Source organism: Misgurnus anguillicaudatus, chromosome 6, assembly GCF_027580225.2.
Source record: "Misgurnus anguillicaudatus chromosome 6, ASM2758022v2, whole genome shotgun sequence".
Classification (NCBI taxonomy): Eukaryota; Metazoa; Chordata; class Actinopteri; order Cypriniformes; family Cobitidae; genus Misgurnus; species Misgurnus anguillicaudatus.
Genome location: NC_073342.2, coordinates 31399132 through 31424044, shown reverse-complemented (window position 1 = coordinate 31424044; position 24913 = coordinate 31399132). Strand labels below are relative to the sequence as shown.

General features: G+C 36.2%; 1 protein-coding gene across 2 annotated transcripts in view; it reads right to left on the bottom strand.

Moving 5' to 3' along the window:
* The window catches only part of kcnq1.2 (potassium voltage-gated channel, KQT-like subfamily, member 1.2), a 136297-nt gene that overhangs the window by 88551 nt on the left and 22833 nt on the right, over window positions 1-24913 (bottom strand). Inside the window, exons 8-15 of one of the 2 annotated variants that reach the window (XR_008640560.2) lie at window positions 20924-21034; window positions 20102-20197; window positions 19876-20031; window positions 14612-14753; window positions 13044-13070; window positions 10869-10922; window positions 9718-9826; window positions 9355-9517 (exon numbers count right to left, since the gene is read on the bottom strand). Coding sequence is in view for 1 of the 2 variants with exons in the window: in XM_055192894.2 (XP_055048869.2) it covers window positions 9355-9423; window positions 9718-9826; window positions 10869-10922; window positions 13044-13070; window positions 14612-14753; window positions 19876-20007; window positions 20102-20197; window positions 20924-21034 (740 nt within the window). In the remaining variant the exon portion in view is untranslated. The remainder of the gene's footprint in view (window positions 1-9354; window positions 9518-9717; window positions 9827-10868; window positions 10923-13043; window positions 13071-14611; window positions 14754-19875; window positions 20032-20101; window positions 20198-20923; window positions 21035-24913) is intronic. The other variant, XM_055192894.2, reaches the window with a different exon arrangement.

The window sequence follows — 24913 nt, the reverse complement described above, 5'->3', positions numbered from 1 at the left end:
ACTTATTGGAAGAATTATTAGTCGAGACCCCAGCACTTAAGAGTCGAGACCCCTGGGAACTGCTTAATGAGGACTATATGGTTCTGGTTATGAAAGACACAGCATCAGGTTGTACACATTTAGCAGATGCTTTTATCCAGAGCAAAAACAATATAGTGATTCATCTTAGGCCAGGTGGAAAGTTCTTTCAGGTACTAACATAAGCGTACATTTGTCATAGTCCTCATTTTTCAACCGGTCTCGGGCTTGCACACTCCAGCACCAGCTAAACTCCTTAAACAGATTATTCATAATCAGATTAACTCATTCCATTGCCATCACTGGAAAGCCTCTGACGTCTTCCGCTCGTTTCAAACAAGCTCGGTCGCGACTGCAAACACTTAACGTAATGAAGGATTAATTCCCCCGCACACGAGCGTAAACTCTGCTCGGAAGAGACGTTACGGCCACATCTGTAATAAATGTGGAGCCTGTGAAGCGCGAAAAACATCTTGGAGGCTCAAAACACCACATGGACAACATGTTAAACCTTTTGAGTCTGCGAGACCATGTGAGACCGGCTTATTATTTGGGCCAAATGAGAGCAGACCTGGTGTTTCACTTAAACTGTGATGTTTATTACGGCATACTTCCGTATTTTTCACAGTATGCAAATTATCTGGATGTTTGTAAACCTGTATGATTAGGACTATTAATGGATGAATTATATGGATTTATATTATAATCGATTAAAATTTAATCTCGATTAATCGCATGATTGTCATGACTTATGATTAATCGCAAATTAATCACACATTGGCTATGTTTACATGCACAAAATTTTGTCAATCCACTGAATGCCACTGTTTGCTATTGAGCGTTTCTGTGACAAGAATCATGTGATATAAGAGTTTTATATAAGACGTGAACTTCAGCACAAATGTTTTGCGCATGTGCACAATGTATTTTTGCATCCAATTCAGAAAATACTATGATTCACGCGTTTACATGCGTACTTTTCTCCTGCGGATCGGATCACAGATCGGAGTACACCACCCCCTTCAATCTGATCCAAATTTGCATCCGATCGTCCTCAATCGTATTGATTAAAGTGTTTACATGAAGGCTTTTCAATACGATTGAGCCATCAATATATATAATAATTTACTCATAATAATCCAAATAATTCTTAACCAATAAACTCTCTCATATTTTATCCAATAAGAATTTAGAGATGAACCTATACACATTATAAATTTATAATTCATAAACACACATTTTTAAAGTTAAGATATACGCAATAAATAATGTACAATACTGTCCGAGTAATAGGAAGTATTTTATTCAGACTATGGATACTGCTAAGCCCCACCCCAAAACATGCCCATCTCCGGTTTGTCCCAGACCACACCCACATCTCCCTGTTCCAGACCATACCTACCTCTCCTTCTTTCAGACCACACCCACCTTGCCCGCTCCAAACCACCTTCACCTCCCCCATCCGATCCAGACCACATCCATTTCCTCCGGTTTTAGATCACACCCACCTCCCCGTTCCAGACCACATCCATCTCATCCGGTTTCAGACCACACCCACTTTGCCCTCCTCCAGACCACACCCACCTCTCCCCACTTCACCCTGTGCCTTTATTGTCGTCCTGAACAAAGACGGCTTCATTCGGCACAGGTGTGTCCTGCTCAGAAACCAGCAGCAGGTCTGCACTTTATGAAAGAAGGTGTGTGTATGTAAAGATAACAGAAAGGCTGTGTGCATGTAAAGTCTGTGTGTTCGAGTGTATTTGGGCTCCTCCATCTGTTTGTGGTGTATGTTTATGTGTCACACACAATCATAAACATTTGTGTCCCATCTGAACAATGACTCCTCTCTCTGAATGATCTATTTATTGACTCCACCCAAACAAAACCACATCAGAGCGACCAAACCAGACCACCTGAATCTCCACACACAGTGGCCAGCAGCCGGGCAGCATAGATAAACACAGCGCTCAGGTGTTACCATTACAGACAGACTTCTGAGAAATAAAGCCAGCAGAAAGAGAAGATATTTGTACAGGTGCGCCAGAGAGGACGAGTACAGATGCGAACCTTTAAACCGAGAAGACGACGCTTACTTCTGTTGTAGTTTGAGAGAAAAGTCACAAAAAAAACGTACATTTCTGACAAGGTCGGGCAAATTTTTTTTTGATTAATCGTTTTTTTAAACGTGGTCGATTCAAAATCGATTCTCAAAGAGCAGAATCGTTTTTTTTCTGCAAACATTGAACGTAAGATTAACGTTATTCAAATTACTAGTCTTCTTCACTAGATGTCACCCTCTTTTTTGCCTTGCGTGATGTTACCAAGAAGCCTGTCATTCTTTCATTCAGTGCTTAAAATGGCTTTCTCAAAAATTTGCGTATGTTCTTTAAAAACTCATTTTTCTGATGTCTAAAATTTTGTTATCAGTGATATAGGAAAACATAAACAGATGGTTGAATATATTGGAAATAAATGTATTTTCTGAGAAATTATATTTCAAGATTTCACTGCAAAGTCACGTTAATAATGCTGGAATTGCTCATGTGCTTTTATTTACTCAATTAACGCACAATTATCGCCCAATTTTACAGCATTATAAAAAAATACCCTAACACAATAATATTTCTGAATCAAAACAAATGCCATTTAAAGAAAAGACACACGGCCAAAATGATTCAACCTTAACACAAAATGCAAAACCCAAACGGTTTAATGTTCTATAATAAGAGGCCGATGGGACAGGAGGATCAGGGGTCAGAGGTCAAACTAAACAAAAATAAACAAGGCAGCATGGTGTTTATTGTGACCCGACTTAAAAACAAAAGATGGAGGGCTTGGCATCTCACAACCTTCATGGTGAAGCGCTACGAAAACAATAAATATCCTGCATTTATTTTTCTTTGCCATCTCTTTTTAGCTTCTGAAAGATCTATTGTGGCATCGGCAAGGATGAGATCGCTCTGAACAGAAGTTTGTAAGCTGTACTTCATTGTCTCATTACTATAATATCGTCAATTGCATCTAAAGGTTTGTCCAAAATCTACAAACTACCATGTATCATTATTTGAGTACCACAGTAAATCAAACAATATTATGCTATATATTATCATACAACAGTATTACCATCTGATCTCCATTATTAAAGTACTTAATAAGTACCTTAGTATTAATAACAAAATAGTGTGAAACCGTAAATGGCCACTTCACATGTCATCCTGACATTTCCTTCCCGTCTAAGTGGGAGATTTTTTGGCCGGAATAAGTGCACCACAGTTTATTCATACTACATACGATCAGAAGCCAAGTGTTCTTGTTACATAGAAGCAATAAAATCTCCTGAAAATCCTGAATTATATTTGAGCAGGTGCTGAGGACTCCACAGGTTTAAGCGCTCAGCGGTGGAAGCTCATTTCCAAACATTTCAACGGCCAAACGGTTAGAAAGGAGTAAAAGATCTCCTCGCGACTATTCATTAATTTCACACAAGCCTCTACAAATCCCGCTCTTTCATTTCAATGGCTATGAAAGGACCTTTTATTCAGCCTCTCTGCTGAAACCGTCTCTAACCTGATCTGAGTTCAGCTTTAATGTGTAAATGGCCACTTTGAGGTTGAAGAAAAACACAAGCTTGAATCTTCCACCTGACTCACCCGCCGCACTGATGCACCCAACAGACACACATGCACAAGCAGTGATGTCACAGTGGAATTTTGGGATTTTGCGGGAAAACACACGAGTCGGGAATGAGAAAAACAGAGAGAACGAGAAACATTTGGTTTTAGAATTCAATACTAATAAATCTACAAATAACACAGTGATGGCAAACACTTCAGTTTTTTTATTAATTCTCCACACTGACTGCACATTATAATGAACATACGCGACAAAGTGTACCGCAATTCAGTAACTAAAAAAAAAACAACTCACAGATATACCTGTAATAAATCAGTCAAACAAACAAGCAAACTAGAATAACTTATTTTTAAGTTTATAAGATTTATTTCATTTATAAGTTCCCACTGTATGTGATCTGATGAATCGTGGGTTACTATCAGATTCTCGACTCTTGTAGCTGTCTGAGCTTATTCTGTCACTATTTGTCTTTCAGACAAACTTGTTTTGTGTAACGCGTTCCCACTCCTTCATTCTTGGTGAGACCAGACTGAACTTCCATCAGACAATAAGCTTTTGTAAACTGTTTCATAATAAATCTAAATAATTGTAGTGGAAAATTCAAAGCATCGATCTTTTGAAATGATGTCAGGTAAACTTCAGATTCAATAAAGTCTAACATGTTTGTTAAAGACGGAGACAAATGTATGAAATCATTCATCTCAAAATAAAATAAATGTTTTTGAAAGTTAAGACGCAGAACATTGTAGTAGCCACCAGAATTCTTAAAAAAATACAATATCAACATCATGGCAACTTACTAAAAGACAGAACACCTTACCAACACCATGGCAACTAAATAAATAAACACAGAACATCTGAGCAACACCATGGCAACTTACTAAGCCCATATAATCTTAGCAACAACATGGCAACTAACTAACTAAACCCAGGTCAATTTAGCAATACCATGGCAACTCACTAAATAAAGAGAGAGCACATTTGCAACATCATGGGAACTAATTAACTAAACCCAGATCACCTTTGCAACATCATGGCAACTAATTAACTAAACCCAGATCAACTTAGTAACACAATGGCAACTCACTAAATAAAGACAGAACATTGTAACAACACCATGGGAACTTACTAAACCCAGATCACCTTATGAACACCATGGCAAATAAATAAATAAGCAAAGACAGAACATTTTGCCAACACCATGGCAACTTACTAAACACAAAACACCTTGGCAACACTATGGCAACTAAATAAACACAGAAAACCTTAGCAACACCATGGCAACTCACTCAATGACAGAGCACCGTAACAACACCATTGCAACTTACTAAACCCAGATCACCTTATAAACACCATGGCAAATGAATAAATAAACAAACCCAGAACACCTCGCCAATGCCATGGCAACTGGATAAATAAACACAAAACACCTTAGTAACACCATGGCAACTTACTAAACACAGAACACCTTGGCAAAAATATGGTAACTAAATAAGTAAACGCTGAACACCTTAGCAACACCATGGCAACTGGATAAATAAACACAGAACACCTTAGAAACACCATGGCAACTCACTTAATGACAGAGCACTGTAACAACACCATGGCAACTTACTAAACTCAGATCACCTTATAAACACCATGGCAAATATATAAGTAAATAAGCAAATACAGGACATTTTGCCAACACCATGGCAACTGGATAAACACAAAACACCTTAACAACACCATGGCAACTGGATAAATAAACACAGAACACCTTAGAAACACCATGGCAACTCACTAAATGACAGAGCACCGTAACAACACCATGGCAACTTACTAAACTCAGATCACCTTATAAACACCATGGCAAATATATAAATAAATAAGCAAACACAGGACGTTTTGCCAACACCATGGCAACTGGATAAACACAAAACACCTTAACAACAACATGGCAACTTACTAAACACAGAACACCTTGGCAAAAATATGGTAACTAAATAAATAAACGCTGAACACCTTAGCAACACCATGGCAACTGGATAAATAAACACAGAACACCTTAGAAACACCATGGCAACTCACTTAATGACAGAGCACTGTAACAACACCATGGCAACTTACTAAACTCAGATCACCTTATAAACACCATGGCAAATATATAAATAAATAAGCAAATACAGGACGTTTTGCCAACACCATGGCAACTGGATAAACACAAAACACCTTAACAACACCATGGCAACTGGACAAATAAACACAGAACACCTTAGAAACACCATGGCAACTCACTAAATGACAGAGCACCGTAACAACACCATGGCAACTTACTAAACTCAGATCACCTTATAAACACCATGGCAAATATATAAATAAATAAGCAAACACAGGACGTTTTGCCAACACCATGGCAACTGGATAAACACAAAACACCTTAACAACAACATGGCAACTTACTAAACCCAAATCACCTTATCAACACCAGGGGGCAAATAAATAAATAAGCAAAAGCATCTTGCCAACGCCATGGCAACTGGATAAATAAACACAGAACACCTTAGCAACACCATGGCAACTCACTTAATGACAGAGCACTGTAACAACACCATGGCAACTTACTAAACTCAGATCACCTTATAAACACCATGGCAAATATATAAATAAATAAGCAAATACAGGACGTTTTGCCAACACCATGGCAACTGGATAAACACAAAACACCTTAACAACACCATGGCAACTGGATAAATAAACACAGAACACCTTAGAAACACCATGGCAACTCACTAAATGACAGAACACCGTAACAACACCATGGCAACTTACTAAACTCAGATCACCTTATAAACACCATAGCAAATATATAAATAAATAAGCAAACACAGGACGTTTTGCCAACACCATGGCAACTGGATAAACACAAAACACCTTAACAACACCATGGCAACTTACTAAACCCAAATCACCTTATCAACACCAGGGGGCAAATAAATAAATAAGCAAAAGCATCTTGCCAACGCCATGGCAACTGGATAAATAAACACACAGAACACCTTAGCAACACCATGGCAACTCACTAAATTACAGAGCACCGTAACTACACCATGGCAACTCACTAAACCCAGATCACCTTATCAACACCATGGCAAATAAATAAAAAAATCAAACACAGAACAATTTGCCAATACCATGGCAACTGGATAAACACAGAACACCTTAAGATCACCATGGCAACTTACTAAGCCCAGATCACCTTATCAACACCATGGCAAATAAAAATATAAATAAGCAAACGCAGAACACCTTAGCAACACCATGGCAACTCACTTAATGACAGAGCAATGCAAGTTAAAAAAAACATGGCAACTTACTAAACACAGATCACCTTATCAACACCATGGCAAATAAATAAACAAGCAAACACAGAACACCTTGCCAACACCATGGCAACTCACTTAATGACAGAGAAATGCAAGTTAAAAAAACATGGCAACTTACTAAACACAGATCACCTTATCAACACCATGGCAAATAAATAAACAAGCAAACGCAGAACACCTTGCCAACACCATGGCAACTCACTTAATGACAGAGCAATGCAAGTTAAAAAAGCATGGCAACTTACTAAACACAGATCACCTTATCAACACCATGGCAAATAAATAAACAAGCAAACACAGAACACCTTGCCAACACCATGGCAACTCACTTAATGACAGAGAAATGCAAGTTAAAAAAACATGGCAACTTACTAAACACAGATCACCTTATCAACACCATGGCAAATAAATAAACAAGCAAACGCAGAACACCTTGCCAACACCATGGCAACTCACTTAATGACAGAGCAATGCAAGTTAAAAAAGCATGGCAACTTACTAAACACAGATCACCTTATCAACACCATGGCAAATAAATAAACAAGCAAACACAGAACACCTTGCCAACACCATGGCAACTTACTAAACACAGAACACCTTGGCAACACTATGGTAACTAAATAAATAAACACTGAACACCTTAGCAACACCATGGCAACTAAACAGACAAAACACCTTAATAACAAGAGTTCTGCAGAGTTACGCCTTGAAAAAATTTGAAAATGCTTGTAAAAATCACAAACATCACATCCAAAATACTATGCGTTAGCATTATAGAAAAAGACTGCGGAGCTGGAGATATGAGACTCATATTCTGATATCTGCTGAAGAACAGAGAGAACTCTGATCAACACAAAGCACAAAACATTAAGCTGACATCTGGGGTCAAAGAGCAAACAAACCATAGAGCAAATCAGACTCTTTCTGAGGTCTGGAGTGAGTCTGGATGATGTTACATCTGGTGAGAGAGATCAGAGATGGCAGATCTTATCAAAATAACACGCACACATTTACTTGTTCACCCGTCAATCTGCACACCAACAGAAAAACAAGTTACGTACAGCACTTCAGTACAGTTAAGGTTTTTTGTTTTTAAAAATATTTCCCCATATAGACGGTTTCATCGGACGCACGTGATACACGTCTGGATCCGAACCTTACTTCCTGTTTCGTTTTTTAATGGTCTGACTAGTTGCTAAAATGATCTCTTGAACAAATGCCTCGTCGAAAATAACAAATGTTTTGGTTTCCTAGGTAATCTATGTGTTGTTTTTTGTGCTTGTTATATAAGTAAACTACGTTTAAAGAACTTTGTTGTTATTTATTATTAGCGGAGTTTACCGGAAGTTACGTGCGGATCGCGATCGCGCTTGTTTATGTTGTTACTGCTGAAACCGTCTATAGTCATTTAAAGGAATGTTATCCAGAAATCTCCTAATGAGAAAATGACGCAAGCATCCTCTTAACCTGATGGTTTATTATGATGCTACACTAACACTAATATCTGTTAGCATACTTTTACATGACAGGCCGCTTCCCCTTCACACCCTTCCTGTGCTTCATTTGTCCTCGTCTTACACATACAATCATTCAGGACTTCTCACGGTCCCTAATGAGGGAGATATCCTTTCCATCTTTCTCACAGGAGCCCACCCAAAACCCTCTTCATCATGAGCAAACCTTGGCTTTCAGGAGAACATGGAGGACGTGTTGAAAGTCATCTGAGATGCTTTAACAGGCACGGCAAGCAGACAAAAACAAGCTCCGCTCGGAAACAGACCTGCGTTCAGCCCAGTGTTTCGCTAATGGAAAGATGTATGTAATGAGACACAGACTGCGTCATAGAGAAGTTTAGCTAATGTCATGTTTAACTAAAAAGGATTTGATGCTTGACATTTGGACACAAGTTTTCATCAAAATATGGGTGGGTGATATGAGCGAAGTCTTAAATCATGGTGATGTTATTGCACCGTAATGGTACACGTGTGTCACCATTTTTAGCAGGAAATTACGCAATAAATATTTCTACCTTTGAAATCTGCTTCCGTGCCACTTTAAAACTCTTCAAAGCTTTTTAATACATCACACCCTGCTATTTATATTCATATATTATATGTCTACATCACCATCATGAGTACTCTAAATAAAGACTATCTAACTGATATTTACCATGGTAAAAAAGGTCAAATCACTACAGGTAGTGTACTCTCAAAGCATTAAAAGTCTTAATGCAAGCGTTTATGTAATACAATAACCAAAACACATCACTTCAACTGTGAGACCATACAGACAGAAACTGTGAAACAGGAAACAGACGTCCACAGACAGGAAACAGTACCTCCTTGAGTTCAGGTGCTGAGTGGCGACCGAATCTTGTTCCTTTTCAACAAACGGACTTGTTAACCAACTGAAAGAGAGAAAGAGGCGCTGGTCTTCATCTCATGACTGATGTACCATCATGAGATGTTTCAGGAAGAACAGGATGAAGAAAAGCACAAATGCTGTATGAGAGAAATGAGATGAGGGAAAGATATGAAACTATTTTGCAATCATTCAGGTTCGCGTATCATTTGTGGGAACAGACGTAGAGGATCAGACAATCAGATTCAGAAGTCTCAAAAACAGACTGCTCCAAGAAAAGATGGATGACGATGGGTGGATGGATGGACAGAAAGATAAATGGATGATAAACTTCACTTACTGTGATGGGTGGGTGACTACAGGTAGAGGAATATCCTCGCCAGCTAAATCCAGTTCATCCATCAGGCTGTTGTTTCGTGAGATGTCAGGGTCATCCAACTTTTTCTTCACTGTCCAAAAAAAAGAATTGCTAAACAACAAGCAAATAATTTCTAGTGATTCTTGAAAGATTTAATAAAATATAATGCTAAATCTGAGCACATTACATTAAGCCCTCGTCTAGCAATCCCAAAGCTCTAATTGTCATTAAACATCTAAAATGATCTTTATTTGCACGTTTTCGGAGAGGTGTATCGTCCTAAATGCTTTATTTAATACAAAGATGCGTCTCCATCCCCATACGCGTCTGACATTTTGATTTATGCAGGAATTAAAAAATAAAATGCATGACTTGCTTGAGGTTAAAAGAGTTATTAAGAGAGATAAGACATGAAAACGATCTGTGTGCACAAAGATATATACACATCTACACAGAATTACAGTTAAAATATCTGTTTTGACAAGAATTCACACAGATATAATCCCTTATCTCTTAAAGGTGACATAGAATGATTGAACGGAGTATTTATCCTTGTTCTGTGATGTGACATGTAGACAAAAAATTTTTTGTTTGGGTCTGTAATGCCTTAGAAGCTTCCTAAAAACCTCTCTCAGATTGCTATATTAGGGTGGGGGAATTTAAACAAGTGGTTTTGCACCTATTTGGCTCCCCCTACTGGCTTAACTTGCAATCTCATTACTGATTGGCTGACTTTGCTGCCACTCAAAAAATGTAGCCAATTATTTTAAAGTGTAGGGGCAGTTAGATGCCTGTATGTCATATGCATCAGTTTTTCAGATTGGGATGTTTTCTGGCTGACATTTCTAAAAGAGGAATTTCTATGAGACTGAGATGTTTAGCATGTTTAGCACTTTTTGTATGTTTGTGAATGCGGGTAGACTACCATTATTCAACAAAGACAAGGTAAAGATGGTTTTTCATTCTCTGTCCCCTTTAAGTGAATGTATAACATAAATAACACATTTTTAAAAATTTGCTCATTCCGACTCATTTTGCCAGCATGGGTCACACATACAGAAAACAGTCACTGTGAATTGTTGGAAAAAAGGTTGAAGTAAACAAGATAAATGTGTGGAAATGAGATAATGTACCTGGAGAAGCGGGACAGCTGAGGGTGAAAGCTGACCAGGAACGCTGGCAGTCTGCTAACATGCAGATAAAAGTGCAAACTAAGAACATGCCAAGAACAACAAAACCACTAACGCACAAAATAAAAAGAGCGACAAACAGAGAAATACATCAACTGGTAATGCGTGTAATTTCTGCCTATGCTATAAACAAGTCACATATTACCCGAAAATCTACATTTTGTCATCGCTTACTCGTTCTAATGTCACGTCAACCCTGTTTTATCCCAAACACTGTACTATAATCGGAGTCTTGGCTATACAAAAGCTTTCTGTGGGGTCTAAAGTTTGGGTTCATACAAGGCTCTATGAAATTTGACAGCATGAATCATAAAATTTCGATATGGAACATGGTGGCATTGGTTGGGTGATTCTCACGAAACCATTGAAACGCCACGGCACTAATGATTTTAGCTTTAAAATGTGTAATATAGTAACATTAAAAAGCATCAGAATTAACACAATACTGTGTTCTACCTTGCACAATGTGTGATTTCAACATAAGAATTTATAATTGTAAATTTTATCTCATTTTTTGCTGAAATTCTCATTACCGCAATGTGTCCGGCTGTGTTTGAACATGCGTTATGTTGTAATTTAATCAAATTAACACAAAAATATTAAGAAAAAAAATAAATGGATGTTTTGCTAGTCTACTTTAGATGACAGAAAAAATATTTACTGAATATTCATGTATAATAATAATGAAGAAAAATTAGGTGTCCATGCCTGATGTTCTCATCCTCCGCAACACTTTTTGAGATCAGTTTAAGCACACATACAGAATTTTAATAAAGTTTGATATTGAGTGACCAAGCACATGGACCAGTTACTTCAAGATGGCTACCAGGTAAGATCATTTTTTTACAGTTCATTTGAAATATTGTCTTGTCAGAATGCTTACACGACATTTTGATTATCATTACCGCAACAGATGCTTATTAAATGTTAATTTAATTAATAGAAGCATAATATTTTGATTTTAAATGCATGTGCAGAATCTCCAAATTATGTTCTTTCAGGTTTGTCATGTCATTTTGAAAATATGTCAGTGTTGATGTTTTCTGACTGTTGCGGTAATGAGATTTTTTAGGACTAATTTTTTAAATTATGTTACAAAAAGTGTTAAATGATAAGTAAAAGTTTTTAAATCAATGTTCCCATTTACTCCAGACTTTGTTTTTCAATGTCTGGTGGGAAAAAAAGTAAATTTAAGCAAATTTTACATTTTCATGCTTGACATTTTTAAAACCAAGTTTTTGTGAGAATCACCCGGTTCTAGATGACCACTTAGATCCGAAAACCCGTGGTCCAATCTGAGACCCGAGCCGGTTCGGGTCTAAAAGTTTCACGTGTGCCTCAGACAAATAATATTAGCAGCATTGAGTCTCGGACAATTAAAAAAATCAGTTTTTGCCAAACAGACCCGAGAAGACCCAAACTATCTCGGGTTTGTCTTGGTCGGATCTTTAAAAAAAAATCATGATTTATACACGTCGGGTAAAAAGAGATTCGGGTCATTTCTTTTGACCCGAGATGACCTCTGCTCACAACTGATGTGTCGCCTGGTCAACCTATGGGATTTCACGTACCACCATATTTGAATCTACGCTGCTATTGTCGGTTTAACATTACATGTGTATCATAACTAGCAACAACAGTAACTATCATATAACTACCATAACTATCTTTTTTTTCTACGTTTTGCCTCAGAAGACATGTATTAACCCACAGGGATGACTTTAATGATGAATTGATGCAAATTTGGAAATATTGATCCTGGGTCAATGCCATTATAAATCAAGAAAGAACCAGGGTGACTAAAAAAATCAGTAAATTTTTATTTTGGGGGTGAACTACCGGTAATCCTTTAAACTGTACTTGGATTTACCAAGACATCAAATTTTACACTTAGGAGATGTCAATGTGAACTTATCGATTCTTCAAACAAATTATCTTTGGAGAGAAATGAAAACAGAAAAAGAGAAAGACCCAGACAGTAAGGAGACATTGCACAGTCTTCCGGCTGTAAGCTTAAGACACACAGACACAACATTAACATGCAATCATCAAAAGCAGAAGAAAAGTTATGCAGGTTAAAGACATCATAGCATCAGATTTACTCCATCACTGTCTCACCTGATGAACGAAAGAGTTTAGTGATACCTGTGCAAACGGGAAAGAAACGACCATTTAAAAAGAATAACATCCACCAATTAGATCCACCGATCAGACGACACACTTTACCACACAATAAGAATAATGAAGAAAGCTGGAAGTAAGGTTAAGGTCAGCTAGCTTTAACAATCACCTACTTAACTACATACATAATGTAAATTAGTGCTGCGCAAAGATTAATCACGATTAATCGCATACAAAATCAAAGTGATTTTTTGCATAATATACAAGTGTGTGCTGTGTGTAATAATTATTATGTATATATAAATACACACACTTTTATACACAATTATAATAATTACACATAGCACACACACGTATATTATGCGAAAATGTACTTTTATTTTGTATGCGATTAATCGCGATTAATCATTGCCCACTTAAAGACAAGATTAAATATTCTTTCTTAATGTGTGTTCCTTGTATTATTTAAAGTAACAACTCGCTGAGGGTGGAAAGTATAGATAGAGTATAGACGCAAGGCAGTCAGTCAGTGGCTGTGGGCGGGGCTTTCTTAGTGTGAGGTCACATTGATCAGAGAATCAAGACGGCATGTCTAATGAGACTGCTGTGATGGGGATTATAATAGGAGGAGTGGGTGGATTTTTTCATTGTAGGGTGGTTGTGTTCACACACCGCCACACATTTATGTCCAAACTAGGGATGTTAGTTTAACGCGTTAATTAGATTAATTAGTTTTGTGGAAAAATAACCCGTTAAAATTTTTAACGCATTTAAGGCTGGTTCAAGCCATTGTTGCGTAGTAAAAAAAGTTAATAATTTCACATGCTTTAAATATTTAAGCATGTAACATGTAACAGATCTCAATGCGGTGCTATATTCAGTAGGGGCCCTTTAAAATCAAATGTTATAATGTTGTGACTGCTCTCAAGACCAAGATCATTACTGAATTTTCCAAAACATCCGTAACAAATGGTTAAAGCATCTAACTGGGTCTTTGATAATCCGAACAGCTCAGTGTGATTTTTTCCATCGTCCAGAGTTCAAAGGACACAGACATGTGTTGCGATTTCATTATTTTTTTCCTCTCCCGTTCCAATTACGCTTCAGAAGAGATGTGCGTGTATTCTCATTCCTGTGACTGCTGTCTCTGTTGGGGTCGCTCTGTTTATATGCCACGGCTTTTATTATAAAGCCATTTGACAGGAAAACCCATAAAAAGACAAACTTATTAAGAGCCCGGCCAGGCAGACGGCTTTAACAGGGATCATTTGGGCACAGGATGTGTTTTACTCGCATTCATTCAGAACAAGAAAAAAATGGGTCGTGTCACGGCAGACACATTTCATCTTTTGATTCTTTTTATGACTCAAACAGGATACATCCAATTAATTTATGTGGTTAATTGTTTCTATAGCTCGGTGGTAGAGCATTGCATTAGCAGAGCAAAAGTTTGTGTGTTTGATCTCAGGGAACACACATAAAATGTAATATTATAAAGATGAACAAATTATTAAAACAAGTCAAAACACTGGAAATCCCAGCATGCCGAGCGAGAGAGCCAATACCTGGGGACTCCTCTGAAAAGACGCCATCTTTGTCATCGATGTGCTCATAGGTGATCTGAGGGATGGAAAGCGTTCTCTCTCCGACGGGACCTATGGATCCATTGTCACGCGGGCCTTTGGGCTTGCGCTTATATCGCTTGCTCTGTGGACACAAGGATAAAAAAGTGGCAATGTTACTGAAAATCTGAACTTTAAAATTTCAGTCTACTACTCATACCAAAGACTAAATGGTCTTAAAATTGTATACACATTGCTTAAAAATTAAATGCATAGATTATTGTGTTTTATGAGTTTATACACTGCAAAAAAAATGAATTTCAAGAAAAAAATTCTTAGTATTTTTGTCTTGTTTACAGTAAAAATATCTAAAAATTCTTAAATTAAGATGATTTTTCTTGATGAGCAAAACAACCCAAAAAATAAGTCTAGTTTTTAGACCAAAAATATCAAATTTAAGTGATTTTGTGCATAAAACAAGCAAAAAAAAATCTGGCAATGGGGTAAGCAAAAAAAATCTTGAAAGTTTTTCTTAAACACTAAATTCAAAAAAAATTAGCTTACCCTATTGGCAGATTTTTTGGCCTGTTTTATGCACAAAATCACTTAAATTTGATATTTTCGGTCTAAAACTAGACTTATTTTCTTGGGTCGTTTTGCTCATCAATAAAATACATCTTAATATTTAGATATTTTTACTGAAAACAAGACAAATAAGAATTTTTTTGCAGTGTATACAAAGTAAAAATGACTTTCCTATTTAGTATTTTAGTCTTGTTTTCAGTACAAATATCTAAAAATTCTTAAATTAAGATGCTTTTTCTTGATGAGCAAAATGACCTAAAAAAATAAGTCTAGTTTTAGACAAGAAATATTGAATTTAAGTGAATTTGTGCTTAAAACAATCAAAAAATCTGCCAATGGGGTAAGAAAAAAATCTTGAACTTTTAACACTTGATTCAAGAAAAATTCACTTTGTATGTTTTATATGAAAACTTTTTTTATAATTTTGCTCATCAAGAAAATACAGAATTTTTTGATATTTACTAATAAAAAATAAATACTAAATAAGAAGGTCATATTGCAGTAAAACAGCTCAAAAAGTCAAACTAGTAGGGCATATAAATGATGACTTTGTTTGGTTTATGCATTGTTATACGTCAACCTACGCAATACCAAATTCATATTCATCATATTCAAATTCTCTCCAGCTGTGACGTACAGAGGCCAAAATCTACATTTATGTTTTTGGCAGATGCTTTTATGCAAAGCGTACAGTACATTTGACCAAACCCATTCATTCATTTGAATTCAAACCCACGACTCTGGCATTGCTAGCTTTACCAGGAACAGAAAATGTAAAATTTAAATCTTACTTAATAATATACAATCAGCACAGAAGTTTCAAAACTTTCATTTTACAAAATGCTGACAAGTCTCGATCCAAAATGTCACGTCTGTACATTTGCATTTTACGCCGTAAGCCTTCAGATATAAAATTCAAATTTGGCATTTTTTACAAATGTCATGAATAAACATGTCCAAAGCAAACCATAAAACTCTTCCTCCACTAATGAATTCTGTGGTGACTGTGCAACCTACACAACCAAATACCTCTACAGTAAGATATGAGTCACGTCACGGAGAGCCATGAAATCCCATGGCTCAGAGATCGTAAGTGGGATTTGCCATTGAAATCACAGCTTCCCACTGCCTTGAATAACTGCTGTGGGGGGGAAATAAATACGGCGGGCCGTGAAAGGCTGGATAGAGAGATGAATGAGAGGTTTATGAACGAGAACAGTCACACGCCCGCACGGAAAGAGGTGGACTAGGCCAGTCGCGCTCCCCAATATGTTCGGAGTCAGAGCTACACAAAGATTTTTTTGTTGTTGTTGCGCTACACAAAGGTTTTGCTCCCAGGAGAGAGGCAGCGATGACATCATCGCATTTGACTGCGTCTTTGTGCAAGACAGACAAAGAGGGTGTGGGGTCAAATGGGTGACCAAGAAGAGAGAGAGAGAGACAGAGAAAGAGAAAAAAATCTTCATCTCATCAGGTCTTTCACAAAGCTTCTTGCACCTGAACTTACACAACCCCGTGAAATCCACCTTGGGGTCAAATCCATCGCACAACAATGTTAATTAAAACGTTGAATGACATAAAACATGTGACACAATGTCAAACATCCTCCACACAAGACATTCAAACTAAGTGTCATTAAAAGCTACTTTGAAACTGCTAGTCATAAAGGTGTGCGAAGCGAATATTTGCATTGAAGTACTTACTCTAGATTACTTTCGGGATTACTTGTTTTCCACGTAGGGATGGGACGGTATGAAAATTTCATATCATGATTATAATGACCAAAGTTATCACGGTTATTAATGTTATCAAGGTTTTGATAAAATGAGATGGAAATGTTAAAAAAGAACTGATACACATACTGAAAACATTTGAACAAGTTTTATTTTTGAAAATCACAATTTAATATTTAATGTCCCTGAAATTATTTCTGTGGTAAAAAAAATAAACACATCTGTCTAATAAGTTTACCGTGAATGAATACAGTACATTATCCCTTAAATGCAAAAAAATTATTTTCAAGAAAAAAAATTCTTAGTATTTTTGTCTTGTTTTCAGTAAAAATATCTTAAAATTAAAATAAAAATTAAGATGCTTAATTAAGTGATTTTGTGCATAAAACAAGCAAAAAAATCTGCTAATGGGGTAAAAAAAATTCTAGAATTTAGTGTTTAAGAAAAATTTTAGATTTTTTTGCTTGCCCCTTTGGCAGATTGTTTTGCTTGTTTTATGCACAAAACCCCTTAAATTTGATATTTTAGGTCTGAAAACTAGACCTATTTTCTTGGGTCGTTTTGCTCATCGGGAGGGGGCATCTTAATTTAAGAATTTTTAAAAAAATTTTTAATTTTTTTTTCTTGAAAATCATTTTTGCAGTGTGCCTTCTTGTGCAAAAAACTATGTTGCATGTGCACGCCTGCGTCAAACTGATTCTGGCTGGACAGGATTTATAGCGAGTTTTCAAAATCATGGTAAATCAAACACGGTTGTAATGATAATTAAATTTTAAATGATAATACTAACCGTCAGGATATTTTATCGTGGTTAATCGTGAAACCGGTAATCGTCCCATCCCTATTTCCGCGTCACTTGCGCAAATGAAAAAAGCTCGTCTAGATGTTCTGATACAACCGGATTTGTCAAAAAGACTTTTGCTGATTGGCTTGCACAGCAACGTTTAATGCGAATTTCCTTCTTAAAGGTATTGCGGAGGATTTTCTTTTTCCGGGTGGATCATCAAGACTATTGATCCTCCTTGTTGTCAATCAGGAGTGTTGCGCAAATGCATTTTTTGAAAAAGTGGAGAAAATTCTTATCTAAAATTCGAGAAAATCCTCCGCTACACCTTTAAGTGAAAAACATTTAACTTGCATGGAAGATGCAATTGATGCGCATATTGCAAATTCCTGGCAATTGCGTCACCAAATTCGCATCATTAACGTCACCTAGTGCGATTTCGCTTTTATTCATGTGACATGATTGTAATCTACCTGCGCTAATAATTAAATTAGCTTTTTTTGGTAAAAACTTAATTGCTTAAACTTGCATGTTATTACAGTTAAAAAAGTAACAAACCAAAAAGTTAACAAAATAAGCTAACTACTTTAAATGTTTTAATAGATATTGTCTCCATTTAATGTTTATACTAAACTGCAGTTTAGTTTCATAACCTGAGCAGTATTTGTTTGGCCAGGAATAATAAGGATTTTTTATAGTTAACATGAAATGTATTTTTCACAAACAGTTTTAATACTGTGAAGTGACATGTTTCAGATCGCTATTATTCATTTGATCGCTTTGGGACTGTGAATGTTGGTTAATGGTGGACCAGATGAAAAACAGGAAGGATTTAATGTCAGCCAAATTCATAACAATTTCATAAAAGCCATTATTTTAGTAAAAGATTACAAATATTATTTGTCTATGAATCATTCAAGAAAAGAACAAGGTCTTGATTAAGAAAATAAACAGTGTCACCCATACAGAAAAAAAATCATTTCTTTGGCCTAAAATATTTTTTAAATATATGCTAAATAATTGTAAAAAGTAGTGCTGGGCAAAGATTAATCGCAATTAATCGCATACAAATTTTTTATTTATATATATCAAATTCTTTTAATTTATATATAATATAAAATATATAAAAATATAAAAATATAAATGTATATATATATACACGTGTAAATGTTTTTTTTAAATACATACATGAATGTGTGTGTATTTATATATACATAATAATTACACACAGCACACACTCATATATTATGCAAAAAATCACTTTTATTGTGTATGCGATTAATCGTGATTAATCTTTGCCCAGCACTAAAAGTAATGCTTAATTAAATATATTTTTAAAATAAGAACTATATTTAGTTTTAACCTTCATATATTAACATATATTTAAAAATGTATTTCAGGGGCAACAAATACATTTCTAATTTTACAACCTATACGGCAAAAATATATTTTTCCTTTTCATAGTTTTATTTTTTCTTTATTTAAACAGGGACAGTGTAAAATATACACTGTAGTGCTAATTTTTCACCTGTAGTAGTTCCTGGCCAAAATATAAAAGTTGTAAAGTTGTATTAATGTTAAAAAATATAAGTATATTTTTTCAGTTGAAATTTCATTTTAATCTTTTCAAACCTTTATGTTACAGGTTTGTAGACAAAGTTTTTCTTCCAATGCGACGTGAACATAAATGCTTTAAAATACATTTATTTTTAAAATATATTTTAAAATCTACAAAAAATGGCCCAAAAATATATTAGTGAAAAATATTTGAAACTATAAAAAATATATATTTTTGCCGTCTGGATAGGCTTGACTTTAAGATCCTAATGTCACAACCTTTTGTTTGTTATTCGCCGACACCGATCAAACGTGACCTGAAACAGCCATCACACCCTCTACTGTTTACCTACATCCTGTGCTGACCTTTACATACATACTGAAAGCTCACATGAACCTTTAGAAAAGCCCTAAACACAATAACACACAAAAATGCTTTTACGGTCTCGCCTATACAGCTCCGCTACGGAGACTCACGGAGGACAATTGACAGGAAGAAACATCACAATAACCTGACAAAAAAACAAAAACAAGACAAAAGATTCAAGGGAAGACAGTGGTGTATTTGTTTGCACATGGGAAATGAAACAGAACAGTTTTCTCCTCACCAGGCGTCTGAAATTCCCAGGACTGGAGTTTTCAGAGTTTGCGATGGGGATGTAGTCGCCCGTCAACACGTACATCTTCCACGTGGCCGCACACCCATCCGGCTTCTCGCAGGCGTAACATCTCCACAGCGTCTGGACGTGAGAGTTACGTTTATGCTACATTACCAAAAATGACAGTTAAACAAGAAGGTCCGTCTTACAAAGAAAGAGAAAAGTCTTTTGTTACCTGTATGAGGGAGGCAGCGGCAGGAATCTGACGATTAAAATGTTTTTGTCTCTGTTTCTGTTGAACTTTAAGAGCAAAGCCAGATCCCAGAATCCCCTGCAAACAGTAAAAAAATTATTTACTTGATGCACTTTTAACTTAGTACTGTAAAAGTTGTACTATATTATAGTACTTGTATATGTCTGATTTAGAGATGTGTTATTGTCATAACAGCTTAAATAACAATCAAAATAATAACAAATAGAGCTTGTACACAGTAAACCTAAATGAAGTACGCACACTGAACTGTACATAAGTAGACAAAACGATTATTAATGATAATAATAATAAACTTTTTACTAAGCTAAACTGAACATGTATACAGACTACACAAGATTATATGAAGTGCATGCATGCAAACACGTGTGCAAACAGTAACTATTAGGATAATTAATGCAAAGGCCTGTATGGGAAAGATGTGCTGTGTAATCATATTAAGATTTAATTAATAAAAATAATGATAAATATAAACAATGCATTATATTGTAAACATGCATTCTGTAATGGTACTTGATTCTTAGGTTGCAAATGGATGTTATATAATGTGTAACATGAGGAACGAGGGCCCCTGGAGGCCCTATCACTTATAAATGAAGCACATTAACCCTGGACCCCATTACTGCAGGGCCCCTATAGGAAAACACTGCCCCAGGGCACCAGACAGTCAATGTGTGTGTGTGTGTGTGTGTGTGTGTGTGTGTGTGTGTGTGTGTGTGTGTGTGTGTGTGTGTGTGTGTGTGTGTGTGTGTGTGTGTGTGTGTGTGTGTGTGTGTGTGTGTTTACCGCGGGCAGAGCAAAGAAAGATATTGCAAACACACTGAAGCAGGAAGCGATGGCCTTCCCAATCCACGTCTGAGGCACTTTGTCTCCGTAGCCGATTGTAGTCACTGTAACCTAGAATATAAGCCAGAGCAGGAATTTAACATACATGGTTTTTAACTCTTTCCCTGCTAGCGTTTTTTTAAAAAGTTGCCAGCCAGCGCCAGCATTTAAAAAAAAAAAGTTTAATGCATTCAAGAAAATGTTCTTCTTTAAATATATATACACTTATAAAAACAACAACTGCTTTCAACAAAAAAAAGTTTTACCCTATCTTCATTTGTTCTCTTTTTATCACCCCTTTCTTCAAAAATACACAATTTTTAGCAAAAAGCTGAGATGATTGCAATTTTGTACATTACTTTTGTTAGACATCAGATTCAGAACGATGACCAAAACATACACAGAGTTTTTACTGTTTTTGGATCAGTGGATGCTTCAGTGTTTTATAAGTTGGGTAAGAGCGCCATCTAGTGATTGCTGTAAAAATTGTTAAAGAGGTCATATGATGCGATTTCATGTTTTCCTTTGTCTTTGGAGTGTTAAAAGCTGTTTGTGCATATAGAAGATCCATAAAAATGCCAAGATTTTGCCGTGCGCAGCCGCATACGAAGTACAAGACAAGTGACGCCACGCGATTGAGTTGGTTTATTGAAACGTGATGAGATTAAAGTACGTTTCTAAATAACAATGAAAATCTTATTTTCACTCGATCATTATTGACGCATGTGATGGACATCAGAAATGTTTTGTGCAAAGCAGGGAAAGGGAAGCAAAAATAAGAGATGATGAGTTTAAGGGAGTAAAGACACATAACATCTTACCCTGTCAAGTCTCAAACATTAGAGAAAAAATCTCAGGAAAACCTTTGTCAATAGTCTATAAAATTGCATTGTTCACATACAAAAACTGTGTTATACTGTTCTGTATTTTTAGATATGAAATTAATATTTAGTTAAGTAAGTAACTAAGATAGATTTTTTTAGTAGCAGTCATAAAATGAAAATATTCTTAAAAGTAAAAAATAAGTTATTAATCATTGTTATGTAAAATGAAAATGTGCATAAAAATATTTTCTCTGCTGTCATTATTTTCAAACATTTTATGCCTTTAAACATTTTAATAATGTTAAGTATATATGAAGATGATACTTAAATATTTTTAAATACATGTTTGTCTTTCCCAGTACTTGTTGCAATGTTGGAATAGTGGGTTAAGTAAAGGAAATTGTATCTTGCACACCGCAGGCTTTCAAGAAAGTCAAAAAAAAAAAAAAATGGGGGGCCTGTGCCCCAGTACAGCTTTATGTCTAGCAACGCCCCTGATCTACGTCATTGTGTGGAAAGATTTGCATAACACCGGCCAAATGTATACGCAAAGAAAGAAGACGTAACTTTAATTTTCACTGTAAGATTGTTGGTGCCATCTCGTGGAGACGCCGTGCTTTGGGAGCTGATATTAAAATATAGTAACATTTCCGTCACAGGCTTGAGGTATACGGCCAATCACGAAGCACTGGATAGCTGGCCAATCAAAGCAGACTGCGCTTTTCAGAATGATGAGCTTTGTTAAATTTGATGCGTTTCAGAAAGGTGGGGCATAGAGGAGCAACAATAATGTACGGTATGTGTTTTTTGAACCTCAAAACGCGTAAAAACATTGCATTACACCAAATACATAAAATAACGTCATATGACCCGACAAGGCTAAAATTACTATTACTATTCTTTACTTTTAAGGTTAAGATTGACTTGAACACTAATAATTAAGGTTAGAGCATGGGTGTCAAACATACGGGCTACACAAGTGTCCAATCTGGCCCGCATGATGATTTATGCATTATTAAAAACATATTTAAAAAAAAAACTTTCAGGCAGGACGAGCCAGTCGCGACTGGCAGGTGTCTAGTTCATTTTCAATAGGAGACATGCGGAAAGTGGAAAAACGCGGACAGTTTCACAGGAGTAATGTAGAAATCTTGCCATTTCTGTGCGGGCATGGCTCTCCACGCAGGCACCCAGAAAAGTGGCAGCTGCCCGATGATTCCGCCGCTTGCCATGTGCCATGTATGAAATGGCCATTATTCAGTTTCTGCCTTAACAATCCACAATGGCATCGTGACAAACAGCAGTGGATTCTAGTTTAGAAATGGTTTCTATTAAATGTCGTGGCTGGTCTAGACTCACACACAGACATCTAGAAACGAGAGTAGCAACGGCCCCAAAACTGGTGATGTTGATCCGGTGGTCAAAGAAATGTAAGGAAGGCTTTTCAACCAAAGTTTCTGAGGGTTTATAAAAGTTTGTTTTTCGCAGAGCCGTGTTTTTCAAGTTTTCTTGCTAATTAATTTGTAGTTTTAGTTAATATTAACACAATTATCAGCACACTAAAATAAAAAATATATGGCCCTCATATGGTGAAGTTATTTACCATCTGGCCTAAAATAAGTTTGACACCTCTGGGTTAAAGGGTCTGTAAGTCTATCCACTCCATTTGTGCTTGCAACCACCAAGAATACACCCAGAACACATTGGCAACAAATAAATGTCTTTTAAACTACCAAAAACATCTTGGCAACTGCATGGCAACACCCTGGCAACCACAAAAACTACACAGGCAACTACAAACTAATTGCTTCAGAAAAGCTTTAATGTGCTGCTTGACTAGACTAAACATAAAAGTCTACATGGCGTAGTTTATTTAACCGTTGGAAACAATTCCACATCAAACGGATGTGGTACATTTGAAGAGTTCAGCATCTGTTTTCAAAGGCATCTGCTAAAGTTCACGCACTATTTGGTTTTCCCCCAAACCCAGCGTTCAGCTGACGCAGGAAAACAAACACTGTCCTTTCCAAAACCTCGAGCGAGCTTTCTGGTGACGACGTGAGCTTTCTATTCAAGATGCACAAAAAGGACCAAACCGGGACGAGGCGTCAAACAAGTGCTTCCAGTTTAATCCCACCACCAAATATCCGAAAGACCACAATGGGCGCGACATGAGAGCTCCCATAGTCAGTGAATTTCAAGTGCCATGGGTGCCGCCCCAGGCTGTGTGTGTGACTTTGAGAGCCCTAATATTCTCCAACCAACTGATTCGCATTGAGTTATTGAGTCAGGGAGTTCAGTCGTCGTGTGTGGCAAAACCAAAGCTAACATCTCTCTGTGTATGTGTATGTGTATGTGTATGTGTATGTGTATGTGTATGTGTATGTGTATGTGTATGTGTATGTGTATGTGTATGTGTATGTGTATGTGTATGTGTATGTGTGTGGTATTCTGAGCGTGTGGCCTGTGATTACACCGCTGTTTTATTTCTTTAATCTTGTTAAATTCATATTAACTCATTGCACTTTCTATTTTAAATCAGTTTTGGTTACCAAAATTTAAAGTGAAATTGAAAATTAACAGCACTTACGGTCTTTTTGTAGTGAACATTATTTTAAAGAGAGAGTATAAAAAGTATAATCTTTCATTAAATGTGACCCGTGCTGGCAAAATGAGTTGGAATGAGCAATGTTTCAAAAATGAATTATTTATATTTTAACATTCTCTATTACAAAACTTCAAAATGATATATGATTTGTTGGACAAAAAATGACAGAGCTACACCTGTTTGAAGTTGATAGAGTCGACAAAGTAAATTTTAAGAAAAATCAAAGATTTTTGAAGGTTCAAAAGCAAAATCACAGCATTCATACCTTAAAATCACTTATAAGATGAATAGATTTAGCACTCACAAAGTCGAAAACAATATCTATAGGAAAAATATATGATCAACTTTTTTTCTTTTATTGTTTGATTGACATTGAGACTGACAGCTTTAAACCGTTAAGCGTCGCTGTTCCGAATACGGGACACCTAAGTTTGCATTAATATTGTTGATGTAAATTTTAATCCATCACTAGAAACTATATATCGTTGGAAAGGTCTAAGCCTCCAGAATAGATATTTC